This window comes from Plasmodium gonderi (genome assembly GCF_002157705.1).
Source record: "Plasmodium gonderi DNA, contig: Chr03, whole genome shotgun sequence".
NCBI lineage: Eukaryota > Apicomplexa > Aconoidasida > Haemosporida > Plasmodiidae > Plasmodium > Plasmodium gonderi.
Window position 1 is genome coordinate 269,415 of NW_021628927.1, and position 15,443 is coordinate 284,857.

General features: G+C 29.1%; 4 protein-coding genes across 4 annotated transcripts; 2 read left to right on the forward strand and 2 right to left on the reverse strand.

The window, feature by feature from the left end:
• Nucleotides 1-386: 386 nt before the first annotated feature.
• On the reverse strand, nucleotides 387-3,666 carry PGO_030440 (hypothetical protein, conserved; the record flags this gene model as incomplete). The annotated part of the gene is made up of 2 exons (XM_028686032.1): nucleotides 387-574; nucleotides 840-3,666. The coding sequence occupies 2 exons, from the start codon at nucleotides 3,664-3,666 to the stop codon at nucleotides 387-389; spliced, it is 3,015 nt and encodes a 1,004-aa protein (XP_028541833.1).
• Nucleotides 3,667-7,286: 3,620 nt separating this feature from the next.
• Nucleotides 7,287-7,706, forward strand: PGO_030450 (hypothetical protein, conserved; the record flags this gene model as incomplete). The annotated part of the gene is made up of 1 exon (XM_028686033.1): nucleotides 7,287-7,706. One exon carries the CDS (start codon nucleotides 7,287-7,289, stop codon nucleotides 7,704-7,706), a length of 420 nt encoding a protein of 139 aa, XP_028541834.1.
• A 946-nt stretch (nucleotides 7,707-8,652) lies between these two features.
• PGO_030460 (hypothetical protein, conserved) lies at nucleotides 8,653-13,419 on the forward strand (the record flags this gene model as incomplete). Its single annotated transcript, XM_028686034.1, has 13 exons — nucleotides 8,653-8,716; nucleotides 8,853-9,028; nucleotides 9,252-9,363; nucleotides 9,556-9,670; nucleotides 9,766-10,102; nucleotides 10,230-10,436; nucleotides 10,695-10,781; nucleotides 10,991-11,938; nucleotides 12,154-12,441; nucleotides 12,603-12,683; nucleotides 12,919-12,957; nucleotides 13,123-13,243; nucleotides 13,358-13,419. 13 exons carry the CDS (start codon nucleotides 8,653-8,655, stop codon nucleotides 13,417-13,419), a joined length of 2,637 nt encoding a protein of 878 aa, XP_028541835.1.
• An 87-nt stretch (nucleotides 13,420-13,506) lies between these two features.
• On the reverse strand, nucleotides 13,507-15,085 carry PGO_030470 (hypothetical protein, conserved; the record flags this gene model as incomplete). The annotated part of the gene is made up of 5 exons (XM_028686035.1): nucleotides 13,507-13,611; nucleotides 13,798-13,887; nucleotides 14,055-14,305; nucleotides 14,510-14,590; nucleotides 14,755-15,085. The coding sequence occupies 5 exons, from the start codon at nucleotides 15,083-15,085 to the stop codon at nucleotides 13,507-13,509; spliced, it is 858 nt and encodes a 285-aa protein (XP_028541836.1).
• Between the last annotated feature and the right edge of the window lie 358 nt (nucleotides 15,086-15,443).

Genomic DNA, 15,443 nt, shown 5'->3' on the forward strand with positions numbered 1-15,443 from the left:
AATATTTTTTAAAAATAATAAGCATGGACTTCTGTAGTAGAAGCCACAACATATTGCGCAACAACTGGCGTAAAAAGAGGAGCAACAGTTGGCCAAAAAATTTGACATAAAAATTGACCCAAAAATGGTCTCAAAATTTGACCCAAAAACTAACATAAAAATTTACACAAAAATTGACATATAAATTTACACAAAAATTGACGTAAAGGTTGACATAAAAGCTAACACAAAAATGGGCATAAAAATTGGTTCTCAAATAGGTTCTCAAATTGCCTTGCTATATATGGAGCACACATAAACATATTCTCCACATCTCCAATGTTCTTTTCGAAGAAAATGAAACATTGATAATGTGAATAAACACAATTCCAGTAATGGAAAAAAATCTAATTAATTTTCTGAAATAACGAGTTTAACACAAACTTTAACGGTTTTTTTGTTATGTCCAAGCTGAATCCCTTATTTTTGTCATAATGGTGCTTTATGACATAGTGAGATATAACGTTCTTTATTTCCTCATATGGCGTTTCTAGCTCTATGTCTGTATAATTGTCGTTTGAGATAACGCAGCCGTCTTGGGGAGGAGAGAATTTTGCGATGCGTAAAGAAAAAAAAAAAAAAAAAAAAAAAAAAAAAAAAAATGAATATATATACATATGCATATATGTACAAATTGGGAATGTGGCACGTGTTTTACAAGAGCACAAAGAGAGTGGAGAGAATACACAAAGGGATATGGCCCCACTCGAACATTTCGTCACATGCACTTCTCTCAGTTCACGCATGTTGATGGTAGGAGGAAACAAAGTCAACTCCTATTAATCTCGAGAAAATTTTACTTCTATGTGCTGCCAATTCCAATATGAGAACGTCATCATACGTCCGCCTTTTCACTACATCCCCTTTGTAACTATGATAATATTTTTCGTTGCAAATAAGTATAGCATTTAATTTAATTAAGTTCTCAAGGTAGGAATAATTACACACTTTCTTGTTCCCTAAGAAATACTCTTCCCCTTTTTTGGTTACAGGATTTAAAACTATAATAATATCATCCACTTTTTTCCTTTTAAAAAATGTATAAGCTTCATGCAACAGAAAACAGTCATATATTATTGACATATCTGAGTCCAAAATATTTGCAATATGATGATTATGGATAACTTTTGCTGAAACATTTGCACCATCAATTATGATGGGTCTAAACTTGAACCCTTCCATTGGTATTATATCATACCCATTATGAATACTGACAAGATAAGCATAACAGTAATTATATAAATCTTTTTTCGTTTTACTATAACCATAAAAAAAATTCACTTGATTTAAGCTTTTTATATTATTCATTGATAATATTGGGCTGCTTAGTAATGATGTAATATTCAAAATTTCTTTTGGAATACAAATAGATTTCTCGTTTCCCAAAGAATATGCTACCATCTTTTTCTTCTTTTTTGATTTTGCATAAACACGTCCGTATGTCCCATGCCTCCTGTTAACCCTATCATTGTCACTACTAAGGGGATATGAATTAGCAGCGATGCTACCTATAGCAATCTTTGCACTACTCGTTATGTTCGTTGAGTTTGCCACGATAGCAGCGATATCTTCAACATGCGATGCACTCCTTGTTACACTCCTCGAGGCAATGATATTTGCTGAACTTGTTCTACCCTTGTTACTCTCCTCATCATCTGACAAACATATGTTAAGTTCGTCCTTGATCAACAGAGCTTTGTAAGGCTGTTCATTATATAATATACGATAACACAATTTTTGATCTTCTTTGATGTAATCCTCTTCGATGGGGAGCTCCTCTCTAAGTGGTTCTTCTTCTACAGTGTTTTTTTTTTTTTCATAGATCTCATCAATGGTTCCTCCTTTATTTGTCTGATCTACTTCTTCCTCTTCTTCCTCTTCTTCCTCTTCATCCTCTTCTTCCTCTTCTTCCTCTTCATCCTCTTCTTCCTCTTCTTCCTCTTCTTCCTCTTCATCCTCTTCTTCCTCTTCATCCTCTTCTTCCTCTTCTTCCTCTTCATCCTCTTCTTCCTCTTCATCCTCTTCCTCCTCTTCTTCCTCTTCATCCTCTTCCTCCTCACATTCCAATTTCTCTGCCATAATGCTGTGTTTATACTCCTCTTTTCCTTCTTTGCATTTAATCGCCCTTTTCACTTTTCCGGTCACCCTGAACTTATCCCTCTCTTTACTTGGTTTATTGTTCATATCGTAGTATTTATATATGTCCGATTTTAATACAGTATTTACAATTTCTCTTTTATCAATTCTTTTGTCTTCCCTTTTTGATATACCTTTTTTTTTATTACTTTTTTTTTTGCCACTAGGACGTAGTAACGAACTGCTAAAACTGTCCCATCGAATGGTATGCTTCGTCCCAGCAACTACTTGTCTTGACGTGCTTTCTCGAACATCATTAATGATGTTGGTGGTATCAATATAACCATCACCAATAGGAGCACGATGGCAAATGCTGTTCAGTGTAGCATTCCTTATCACATGATTTTCAGGAAAGAGTATTCCTTCATCGCAAATATCACCAAAAAATTCTAAATCAAATTCAACAGATAAATATTTCATTTTCATAGTTTTAAAATTTAAAAACAACATATTTCTATCACCTTGCAAAATTTTGTATTCTAACAAAAATTCATCTTGAGTTCTTTCTTTGCATTTCTCTCTCAACTCATAATTGATGTAGCTATCCAAATTGTCCTCATAATAAGCGCTGTAAATTTGTTTTTTCTCTGTATCCACAATATACATGCTAAAAAGCTCATCTATCAAACAAATCAAATCATTGTATATTTCATAAAAGTTTACATCTACTTTAAAATTATCAATATTGTTATAAAAATGTAATTCATAATATAACACCACTACGTTGCACAAATTCTTACTAAATGCAACGGTAATTTTATTTTCCAATTTTGTGCTTTTTTTCCTATCTATACTTGATAAACTTCCATATATTAGTTTAATATCTGTTGGGAATATTAAAGTTTTCGTCATCTCCCCCTTAACTTTTTCTTCTATGGTTGGGTTATTCTGCACATTTCGAACATTTAAAATATCTGCTCTAATTTCTTCTTTGTTCTTTTCACTTCCATCGTTTATTTCACCCCTTTTATTGTTACTATTATTATTATTATTAGTAGTAGTAGTAGTAGTAGCAGCAGTAGTATTGTTGTTATTATTATTATTTTTTTTTTTTTTCTTTTTTTTCTTCTTCTTATTATTACCTACTGGTTTTTCAGCCTCATGATGGTAATCTGCTTTTTTTTCTGTCTGTATGTTAAAAATTTTGTCTTCTCTTTTCATTTTTCTCTCACTGCTTGGTTCGACACACCTTCTGATTCCTTCATTCGCATCACCTTTAGCTTCAACCACATAGTCCTTACCTTCATTTCCACCATTTATTGATTGCTTCCCATCTCTTGTTTTCTGATTTTCTTTCTTTATTTTTTGCCTCGCCTCGTTTATTTTCCGCTTTCCTTCACTAACTTGTCGTTTTCCTTCACTTATTTGCCTCTTCCCTTCATTCACCTGTTGTTTTCCTTCATTTATTTGTCGCTTCCATTGATTTATTTGTTCTTTTTCTTCATTTTGGTGCTTCACCACCTCTTTGCTTGATTTTTTTTTTTTTTTCATTTCATTCCCTCTTTTCTCATTATATGTGTAAAATTCATGTTGTGTTCCCCTTACACCCACTCTTTCAGACCACCATCTGTATTTTATTTTATTTTTTTTTCTCTCCTTCCTCTTTCAAATATTCTGTGCAATAAATTTGAATTTTGCAGTTTTAAACTTGTTTAAACTTCTTATTGCATTATTTTTAAAAATCTAGCTCTACAATTTTTTTTTTTTTTTTTTTTTTTTTTTTTTGAACGTACATGGTTAACACAAATTTCATTCATCTGCTTTTTTGTTTTGCTTTAATATATTTATCATTATTTTGTTTCATTTTATTTTATTATATTTTTTTGATTCTCTTCCACCACAGTTCATTCATTATTTGTAAGTGAAATTTTTAATTCTCTAACATCATACCATCTATTGTAATTATTTTATTATTTTTTTTTTTTTCGATTATTAGCTATTATGTTATATAGCTGCAACTATTTTTTTTTTTTTTTTTTTTTTTTTTTTTTTTTTTTTTCCTTTTTAAATTTTCTTTTTTTTTACTTTTTTTTTTTTTTTTTTTTTTTTTTTTTTTTTTTTTTTTCTTTTTTTTTTTTTTTTTTTTTTTTTTTTTTTTTTTTTTTTTTTTTTTTTTTTTTTTTTTTTTTTTTTTTTTTTTTTTTTTTTTTTTTTTTTTTTTTTTTCCACATATGATTACATTACAATTCTCCTTTTTTTTCTCTATCGTTTCCCGTCTTTCCGCTTGCACAGCTATATGACTCTATTTGATTTATTTCAAGTTTTTATACGTTGTGTTCAAATTTTTTCTTCTGGTGCTTTAAATCAAAATAAACTTTTTTCCTTAACTGAGTTTTTAATTTTTGAAAAAAAAAAAATTTTATGTCTAACAGGTTTATCTTATCTTATGTTTTTTTTTTTTTTTTTTTTCATTTTTGTCTAAATTGTTTTAATTCAAAGAATGTTTTTACCTATTACGCATACACTTCATTCATTTTTAAGGGAACCATTTGGCAACTTTTTTCGCGCATTTTTTTTTTTTTTTTTCTATGTTTTGTTTTGAATTTGATTCGAATATGTCAATTCTTTTATTTTTACTTCATTATTCTCCGATTTTGATACATTTTCATTTTAAATTCTGTTTAATAATTTTTCCTTTTTTCTTTTTTTTCACATTTTTTGGATGCTTTCATATGCTTCTTTGCATTTTATTGTGTTTAGACACACATCAAAAGGGTTTTCTCATTTTCTTTCCACTCACCATAAAAAAAATTTAAGTTCTTATTTATAGTTGTGTGCATTCACATGTTCAAATCATCACATAAGAATCGAATTCGCTGCATCATACTCTATTAACTTAACACATTTTCATAAAAGCATGCCAAACGGCATAATTTTTCATAAATTATTCAGCGGGTTTTTATCTTTTAAAAGCGTTCAGATGTTTTAATGGCATAAATTATTTTAATATTCCTCATAATAAATAGAAAAAAATATATAACCAATGCTATGCTTTACTTGTGAAGGTGTAGTCTCTAAGATCCCCAATTGCATACACAATGTTTGCGTCGCTGTTCCCTAATCACTTCACTACAATATCTGAAAAAATTAAAATTTTTAGCCTACATTTATTATTCTCTTTAATTTAAGTGCTTATAATATGTCCGTTCATATGTGCGTTTACAGTAATTTTAGTGTTTTAATTCTTATATACGTAAAAAGAAAAATCTTAATTTTTTCTCTTGTTATTTCAACAAGTCTTGTCTTAGCAAAAGAATAAAAATATTTGTTTTATTGTTAGTTTTTTTTTTTTTTTTTTTGGCGTTTCTTTTGACTGTTTTCTTCTTGTATGCATTTTTAATAATATTTTTTTATCTTCTAAACAAGTAACAAAGTAGTCCATAATTTAAAAAAACAATAACAGAACATTTTGTAGCAATAGTAAAAATGATGTAAAAAAAAAAAAAAAAGAAGAATGAAAAAAAATTGTATATAAAAATTTGTAAAATAGAGTTAAAAAAATTCAATAAAACATTAATGTATGTATAAATCCTATTTGAACATATTTTTTTTAACTAAATTTTACTATATCTTTGAATATAAAATTACATCATAATTTTGGACTTTCTTTTAAATGTAACACACTTCTGAATCTGAAAAATTTAACCTAGCACATTTGGCACTTTTCCTTTTGCTTAGGCTTTCACAAATAGAGAAAAAAAAAAAGAAATTTCTTCTACCGTTGAGCACAAATGCATTATGAGACATTTCGTTTAAATTCATCAATTATATTTTATTTTATTATTTTCTCGAACGAGGAAGTTTCATGCAAAAATATTATGTGGTAAATATATCACAATCTTTCGAAGCTGCGTCGAAGAGTAGGGTAAACAAAAAAGAAAAAAAAAAAAAAAAAAAAATTTTTTTTATTTAACGATAAAATTGAACCATTTTTACAAATAAAACGTTATATCTGTTATATATCCATTTTTTTTTTTTTTTTTTTATATGTTTTTGAAAAAAGAAAAAAAAAGAAAAGTAGTTATGCCTGTTCATGTTTTTTTTCGAAAAACTTGTTTCTAATATTATATTAAGTATACATTTTATCTGAACAAATCATAAAAAGGCATGACGACTAAAAAATATAAAAACAAACAAAATTCTTTTAAGTCATACGTAGAAACGCACATTACTTTGGAAAATTAAGTGTGTTACTAAAAGATTGAACAAAAAGGGACACTCACTTTGGCAATAAGCAGCATTGTATTTTAACTGCAATACTGAGAATTTTTAAATAGACAAAAAAAGGAAAAAATTTGTTACACAATTTTAGCTGTGTATACATGAGTATGCATACATACACATATATGTATATATTGTCATACATGTAATACGTGTAAACTTTTTACATATATTAAGAAAAAACAATTACTTTTGTATATAAAATCTTGCCTTATCCATGTTTATTTATTTCCCTTTTTGAAAAATGTGCTAGGATTATTTGCTTGATGTCGAACATACAATTATAAGTTAACAAAAAAATCCAAACGTAATATAAGCGTAGATATATTTTCTTCCAACGAAAAGTTCATAAATGATGAAAACGGAGATCATTCCAGCAAACAATCCAGCAAAAGAGTATGTTATTTAAACAAAATTTCTTACAGCTCTTAAAGTTCTTATCTCTCTCCTTGCTTTTGCACTTTATTTTTTTTTTTTTTTTTTTTTTTTTTTTTTTTTTTTTTTTTTTTAAATACATGCATCGATGCTGTTAGAAAATACATATATGTTTTTTTTCTTTTTTTTTATTTTTTCACACCTATATGATAATAAAAGAATTAAAATGAAAATGTGAACAATTGAATTTGAAGAAAAAAATCGAAAATGGGGTATTTAAAAAGGTAGATACACATATATATATGTATAGTATGACATATTATACTAATATTCTACGTATATCTCTAAAATTCGAAATTTTAATGTCCAAAATTGGAGAGGGGGAAAACAAAAGGATCTTATAATAGTTTATAAAAAAAAAAAAAAAAAAAAAAACAATAGCAAGGTAGTGTGTACTGATATAAGGCGAATATAATAAACAGATTATATCATAGTTGATAAATAAAAAGGGGAACATGCTCAAAACAGTGAGAAACTATTTCATGTTAAGTTTTAAAAGGAATTATCGACATTATTCAAGAAAGAAAAATATAAACAACATAAATCGAAAAATAAACGACCCATATAGTGATCTGTACAAAATGAATTTTTATGGAAATAACTTCAAAAGACTCCCAAATAAGAAAACCAGATCAAATGAATATGAAATGATTAGAACATCCAACAATACCTTTTCCTATTCTTCACCTTATCCTCCTAATATTAATCACACCTTAAAACCATATCCTGATTCGGCTAAGGATTTCTATTATGAAAACAGAAAATACGTAATGAAATACAAAAATGTGGAGTACATACCTATTAAGAGAATGGTGTATAGGGGGGCTTCCAAAAGAAAAAATTGGGAAACATACTACGTGCGGGTTGAAAAATGAAATAGGGAGAAGTTGGAAAACATTAGTGAGTATATATACATAAGTTTGCACATACGTCTTATATGTTCATGCATTGGAGTTTCTTCCTTCAGCACGCATGACCTCTGCCGATTGCGTATGATTACAAAATATGTAAGGATACTTCTATATGTTTTCCTTCTGATGGCACATATATACCTATTCTATGATTGTAAATGTTCACAGAACACACTTCATGGAAAAAGAAAATTAGTATGCAAACAGTTTACATACATGAATCTTTTTACCTTGTCATATAAAAAAAAAAAAAAAAAAGAAGAAAAATAACCAACGTATGATTAATAAAAAATTGGTACGGTATTTAAAATTCTTTTTTAAATATATGGAGAACATACTAATATATTTCTTTTGCTCACGAGCTCGATTCTGTATTTTGCATACATGAATTTAATGCATGTGTGTATATATGATTTTTATCTCTTTTTTTTTTTTTTTTTTTTTTTTTTCTAGTTTTTATTTTAAGCCGAAAAGATATTGCATATACATGCTTAAATTCCTTCCAATTCGCACAAGAACAAAAAAAAAAAAAAAAAAAAATTACAAAATTAGAAAACTGCAAAACTGTAAAATGTACACATTTGTATAATTATGAACATATAAAAATTCACACTGCATTATAGCTTTACAATTTTCTTACTAGTTTGTTAATTGTTTTAACTCTCTATCTCTTTTTTTTCGTGACTGATACATTACGTAAATTTTTTATTTTTCACGTGTTATAGCTTTGTGAAATTGTAAACATATACTTATTTCATTTTTTTTAACATTCCTCTTCCATTTTTAAGCATTCTTTTTTTTTCAAAACACTTTTTAATGATATACACACAAATATGTAATTTTCCATTTTGAATGGCCTTGTATTAACTGCTGAAAACTTGAACCCTTGTTCCTTTTTACAATTTTTAAAATGAATATACAGGAAAAATACAAACTAATTAAAGAAAAATATAAAGAAATAAAGGAACAAAATGGTAATACCAGTTATTCTATTCGGTTGCAGAGGTGTCTCGGGTTGCTGTTATGCTGGGCTCCTTCCAACACGTCTATTTAGTGCTTTTCTACTTTTATTTTTTCTACTTCCATTTTTCCCCATTTCCACTCATTTAGATATTTTCAAAAAAGCCATACTGGAATACAAAAAAGACATTAAGCAATTAGAAAAAAATAATGAGGAACAGAAAGATAGAATTAAACTCATGTTAGATGAAAACAATGATTTATTAAGTAATAATAGCCAATTGTCGAACAAAATAGCCCATTTAACGAGCTCATTAGAAGAACAAGTAAGTGAAAAGAGGGAAAAATTCATATTCATGGAAAATGTTATTTTCTTACCGCTTTACTTTCTTATCTCATTGTATTGTTGTCTTTTTTCTTTAACTTTTTCCTTTCTTCCCCCCACCCCACGACATTATTGATAGTATTCCCAACATTGCATTGGCACTATTTTGGAGGTCCCACATTTTGACCTTTTCATTCTGCCTTGATATTTTGTTTTATTTTCAGAAAAAGAGTAATTCTGGGTGGAGAAACTTAATGCTGCTAACAAAAAATTCGAGGGAGAATATCCAAGAATCTGTCGCGTTTGAGGAGCTCGAAAATAAGATAAAGGAAAATGGTTTGCCCTGTTCATGTAAAATCGCGAATATATATGTGTCTACATATGTATTCTCATGTCTTCATATGTTTGCATATGTCTACATGTGTCTACATATGTCTACATGGTGGTTATTCCCGTCTCAACCACTTTTGCCACTCCAATTTAAGAACATAGACATATGAACGCCTTTTTCCTGCGCTTCCCCATCAGAAACTTTACACAAAAAAATTGATGATTTACAAATCTATAACGAAAAAATGGAAAAGGAGCTTGAACTGTTTAAGAGCAGCCACAAGGAAAAATTAAACGTTAAAAAGAGGCACGTGTGTGTGTGAATGCGTATACATGTGAGAGCGTACATATGTATATGTATATATATATGTATATATATGTATATGTATGTTTACATACACACGCTAGCACAGCTTCTCCGACTCCTAATTTTCCACAGGACCATGAAAAAACAATTGAAAATCTCAACGACATAATTAACAACTCGAACAGAAATATGATCAAGATTGAGCAAGAAAAGGACGAAATAAAACAACAGATGGAAACATATAAAGCAAACTTTACAGAAATGATCGAAACAAATAAAGCAAACTTTGCAGAAATTGTGGAAAAAAAAAATGAGCATATCACAAAAATAGAACAAGTTTTAAAAATATTAAAACGTAAATGTTACCATAAATATAAGATTAACTTTAATCGAATCCCTCTTTTCGAAAAACCAGATCATTGTGATGGTTATCTACAAGTAAGCAACAGACATAAGTTTTTATATTTAATCATGTAGTTAATATGGTAAATTTTTTTTTTTTTTTTTTTTTTCTTCTTACTATTTTTTTTTTTTTTTTCTTACAAAAATCCATTATTTCATTCAGAACAAAATTAACGAACATTGTAAATTATTTCAAAATTATGTTTTAAACGTAATACAAAATTTTCAAGATTATTTAGTTGTATGTAAGAATATATTTGCATTTCAAGAAATACAATTAAATGATAATTATCAGAAATTTGATGGAAACCAGAGGGATGATAACTTCGAATATTCGAAAATTATAGACTTAAAAGGCATTTCTAAAAAGGTATTTTTAGCTCTTCCTTCCCCGTTTATATGTCCGATGGGGAGAAATGGGATCTCTTCGGAGCTTGCAACCTCTTAGTGCATATATATTCCTTGTTCATCTGATCTTAGAATATGTCTGTTGCAAATATGCCTATTTTGAAAAGCATCCTCATTTCTAATCTGTGAGTAAAAAAAAACATAATGTGTGCTCTGAGAGAAACACTCAATTCAACACATCTGTGCATATATATCAAATTCACACAATCAACATTCGAAGGAAGTCATCTTTCTAGAGGAAGCGATAAATCTATTAGATCATTTCAAAAAGTATTGGATAGGAAGCCAAGACAAGCAATGCGTTCTGGTACCTCACCAAATGTGTCCCATTACTCCCGTTTTATACGATTTGTCCTATATTCTTGCACCCCAACGAAGATGCTTATTTTATTTATATTATTTGCTTTAAGTATATTTTATTTTTTCACCCTTGCCCCAAATCAGGATCGTAGATTTAAAAGAGACGAAAAAATTACCACAAGCAACACATGTAAATCATCCCTTTCCATTCGTCAGGTTGTATTGCGTAACCTATCGGACACAGTGAGGAGGATTTTTTTAAATGTGAACGTTTACTTATGTATTGAAGAATACTTATTCCCAACATATACGAATGTGAAAATATATGCTTTGAAAAATACCATCCGAGAGCTGAGAAATTTGAAAAGAGTCATTTTGAAAATAATAAATTTGTTCAGATATGTTTTACTTATAACTCCATATGACAATAACAAAATAGTGGAAGAATATTTTAAAAATAGAAATATCACTAATAAGTTTAATGAGATAGAAGGAAAACAAAATTTTCACAACAATTTAGTGTACAGTAATGAAGCCAACTACGACGAGATAGGCACGGATGTTGTAAGCAGTGAGGAAGAGATTGATATCAGTACTGATAAAATACCCCAATTCAGCGGTGCAAATTTTAAGAGATTACTTGAAGAAAAGGAAAAAAAGTATTTTTCAAAGTATGAAGATTTAAAAAATTGTACAGAAAAGAACAAAAAAATTATTGTATATTTAGTGAAGAAATTCAAAACAACGTTAGAAGATTTATGTTATTCTTTTAAATTTTTAAAGTCTTATATTTCATTTCGTATTTGCGAAATGAAAGGATCAGATCATTTACAGATAGACAATTCGAAGGTAATGACAGAAATGTTAGACATAACAATTTCGTTTATTAATTCATTGGAAAACTTGGATATTGTAAAAGTTCAATTCCCGTTAATTTCGGTCTTTTCATATAGCAGGTTTAATACGCGAATGTTTTATGAAGAAGAAAAAAAATGTATAAAAAAAATCAATGCTGATTTTAATGAAACCAAACATATTCCTTACAGCACATTAGAAAACAGTTTTAGAAATCTTGAAATATACAAAAATGATAATGATCTATTAAATAAGGAAATTTTGAGAAAAACGAAAATTATTAAAAAATTAAAAAAAATAAATCATCAGGTTCGATGAAATCATATGAGTTCTACTTTTTCGACATTTATTGTGCGTGTCTATTGATGTATACATATGCAAACATAAGGGGAAAAAAAAAAAAAAAAAAAAAAAAAACTTATTATCACCGCTTGAATTAGCATATATGTCAGTTTTTTCCATTTGGTCATGTTACAACATATACTTCACTATGGCCTGCTTCCCCCCACTCTTTTTCTTGGCAGACTTTGAGCGAATTTAAAAGTCTAGTAATAAAAAACAAAGAATTAACTTTAAAAAAACAATTTTTTGAAAATTGCTTAACAGAGAAAAGAGAGAATAGCACACAAATGGAAGAAGACACAACAGATCAGGGTATTCAAAAATATGCAGAAATGGTTTTTAATTTTGTGGCATCCAACAATCCTGAAAACAAAGGCTTAAACGTTCATGAGAAACAACTAATCGAAGCATACATATGTTCATGCATCAAGATAAAACATTTAAACATGGAAATAAAAAAAAACGTAGAGGTTCGTCAGATCTCTCTCCATTTTGCTCCCCTTAGTGTACATAGGATTAATTGCACTTGTGTGAATAACTGTTATGTAGATTAACTACTCTTTTGAGAGTAGATACAAGCTCATTTACTTCAGTACCCACATGAAACAATCTCCTCTTACTTTGGACACAGGCTCTGGAACGCCTAGAAAATGAGTTCAGCACGAAAGAGGGCGAAGTACAAAAATTAAATCTCCAAATAGAAACATATAAGGTAACAGGATAGTTTGTCAACTATCACACAAATGAAGATAATCCATTTGTCCACGTGACCATACAGATGTTGTGTGCATGTATCCCCAACTAGTGAATTGGTTTAATGTAGTAACATAGGGAGATATGTTAGTAACACATTTTTGTCATTTTTTCTGCGTGCATAAATTATGATGACCGTCTGATCCATTTTTTTTTTTTTTTTTTTTTTTTTTTTTCTTTTCTCCTTTTCGCAGGAGGAAGAAACAAATATTCATAAAAAATACGAGGAACAGGTAACAACTAAAATCGGAAGTGCAGCTTGTTGTATAGCCATTTCAGAATAGCATGTATATATGCACGCATATTATATGTATACATGTACATATAACATGGGGCTCACATGCCTCATCACGAAGAGCACACATATGGAAAAACACTTGTCCTCTTTTTCTTAAAAGATGAATACCTTACATGACCTAATTGTAACGCTGGAAAAGCAAATATCGAAAATGAATTCAGAAAAGAATGTGCATAAATTCTTTATTCTCTGCTCCATTTGTGGGAACAAAAATAACATGGGTAAACGTCTTAAAACATATCAACTGGAGCGTTATCAAATGAGAGAAAATGGAATTTTTTTTTTAATCTTTATTAATTTTTTTCTAATTTTTTTCTTCTCTTTTCGCATGACAGGAAACATTTTGAAGAGTCGCAAGTGTCTTTCGTGCAATTCTATAATTATTTTTCTCAAGTAAATTGCCAAGTGGGAGAAGCAAAGGGGAGAGATGCAAAGGGAGACCCAATTGGAAGAAGAAAAACAACGATGATGCAATGCCTCGGGGTCACTGCTTCGGCCAGTAGTCTTTGTATGTAAGCTGAATTCGTTTCCCTTTTTTGTTTACAAAGTTCGGGTCAAGATAATCATCTGGAAGGGGTGTTTCTGGAATCTGCAACAAAAAAGAGGATAGGACACGTGTGTGTTTTTTTTTGGGGGGTGTACGTGGAAAATGTTGTAATAAATGAATAATTTTTGTGCTTGTTAGAACATGAAATTTATTGCATAGTTCAATAAGTTCTTATGTTCCTATTTTTAGTACGTGTTTTTTTTTTTTTTTTCGTCTCATTTCTCTGACCTTGCCAGGCTCATAGGTCCATACCACTTCTGTCTCATTCAAATCGTATTCCTCAGAAAAAATTACGTTTCCATCGTCTGGAAGTAAATGCTGTACATTTTTTTAGTATGCACAAATTGTTTGTTCGTTTGTCGATATGTTTTTTATTCCTCATGTTATACTTGTTAAGCAAGACGACATATAGAAAACAATAAGCATATATAAATGTGTTGACACATGGAATACATATATATACATATGCATATTCATGTACGTACCTTTAAATCCTTTAACTTTATCGAATTGTATGGTTCTTTATATGTTAGCTTGGAAACGTCAATTTGAAAAGGGGGTGGAATATTATTTCCTATAACTTTGCATTTTATATAATTTAGGGCCAGCTGAACATGATAACCATTAATATAAGCAGGACATCCAATAAGTCCAACAATGCTACAAGGGATGTTTAATTCGCTTATTTGATTTTCAACAACTCTGGCGAATTTCAGGAAGTATATGTGTTTTTCAACTATTCAAAAAAATGGGAATAAAACCATAGGGGTTGAAAAAAAAAAAAAAAATTAAGTTAATGTCTAAACGTTTGATTTTTTTTTACAGATCAAATGCTTAGTCATAGAACCATAAGATGGATGCAATTGGACATTTATTATAGTGAAGGAAATGTATAATTGTATTTCCTCCCCACTGCCTTTGCCCTTCCGTTTCTACTCACCTGGATCTGTCTCAACATGAGACACAACGCATTCGACAATGTTCCCATCGATATGTATTCTAAAGAGTCTAGCCGAAAATACTAATATGCACAGGAAAGGGGGAAAGATATAATAATTGTCACGACATGACTTAGTAGGAAAAAAACCATAATCACATCAATAACAGGTAAGATAATTCATATCTCTCTAACGTATCTAAAATTTATTATTATTATTATTTTTTTTTTTTTTTTCTACGAATTACATAAAGACAAGTGTCCATCTTCCTCTTCAAATGCATACTCTTCAATTAACTTATGATCAATGCATATTCTTTGGTCCATTCCATATTTCCAAATAATAGCTGGGATATAACCATGTACTTGAAGCAATTCTTTCTTTTTAAATTTTTCCCAGCATCTTGCTTCTATGTCTACAACTGTACTAACCTTATTGTTAGAGTTGAAATAATTAACAATTTCTTTTTTCAAATAATTCCATTGTTTAAATTTAAGATACAGTTTATAATTCAAATGATTTCGTTTCGTGTTATATATGAAGAAGGTTTCTTTATTAATTAGTTTCAAAAAATTCATCTTTACTTTTTTTTATTTTTCTTTATTTTACTTTATTTTTCTTTATTCCTCTTTCGTTTTTTTTGTTATAACATTTTGTTTAAAAATGGTGCAATCCTGTTTTGCTCTTCTTATGGAACATACTCTACCAGAATCGAAAGCAAAGTTTTTCTTTCTGTAGTTCACAACTGATCACACACACCTGAACATGTATGATTGTTACGTACGTTTGCACATTTTTTTATATGTACCTGCTGCACGTATATATGTACATATTAAGCTATTTCCTATTTTTTCATCTGGTTTTATTGTTCCCTTTTTCTCAAAAAAAAGGGGTGAGAGAAAAAAAAAAAAAAAATAGGCAAAAAAATAAAGTAAT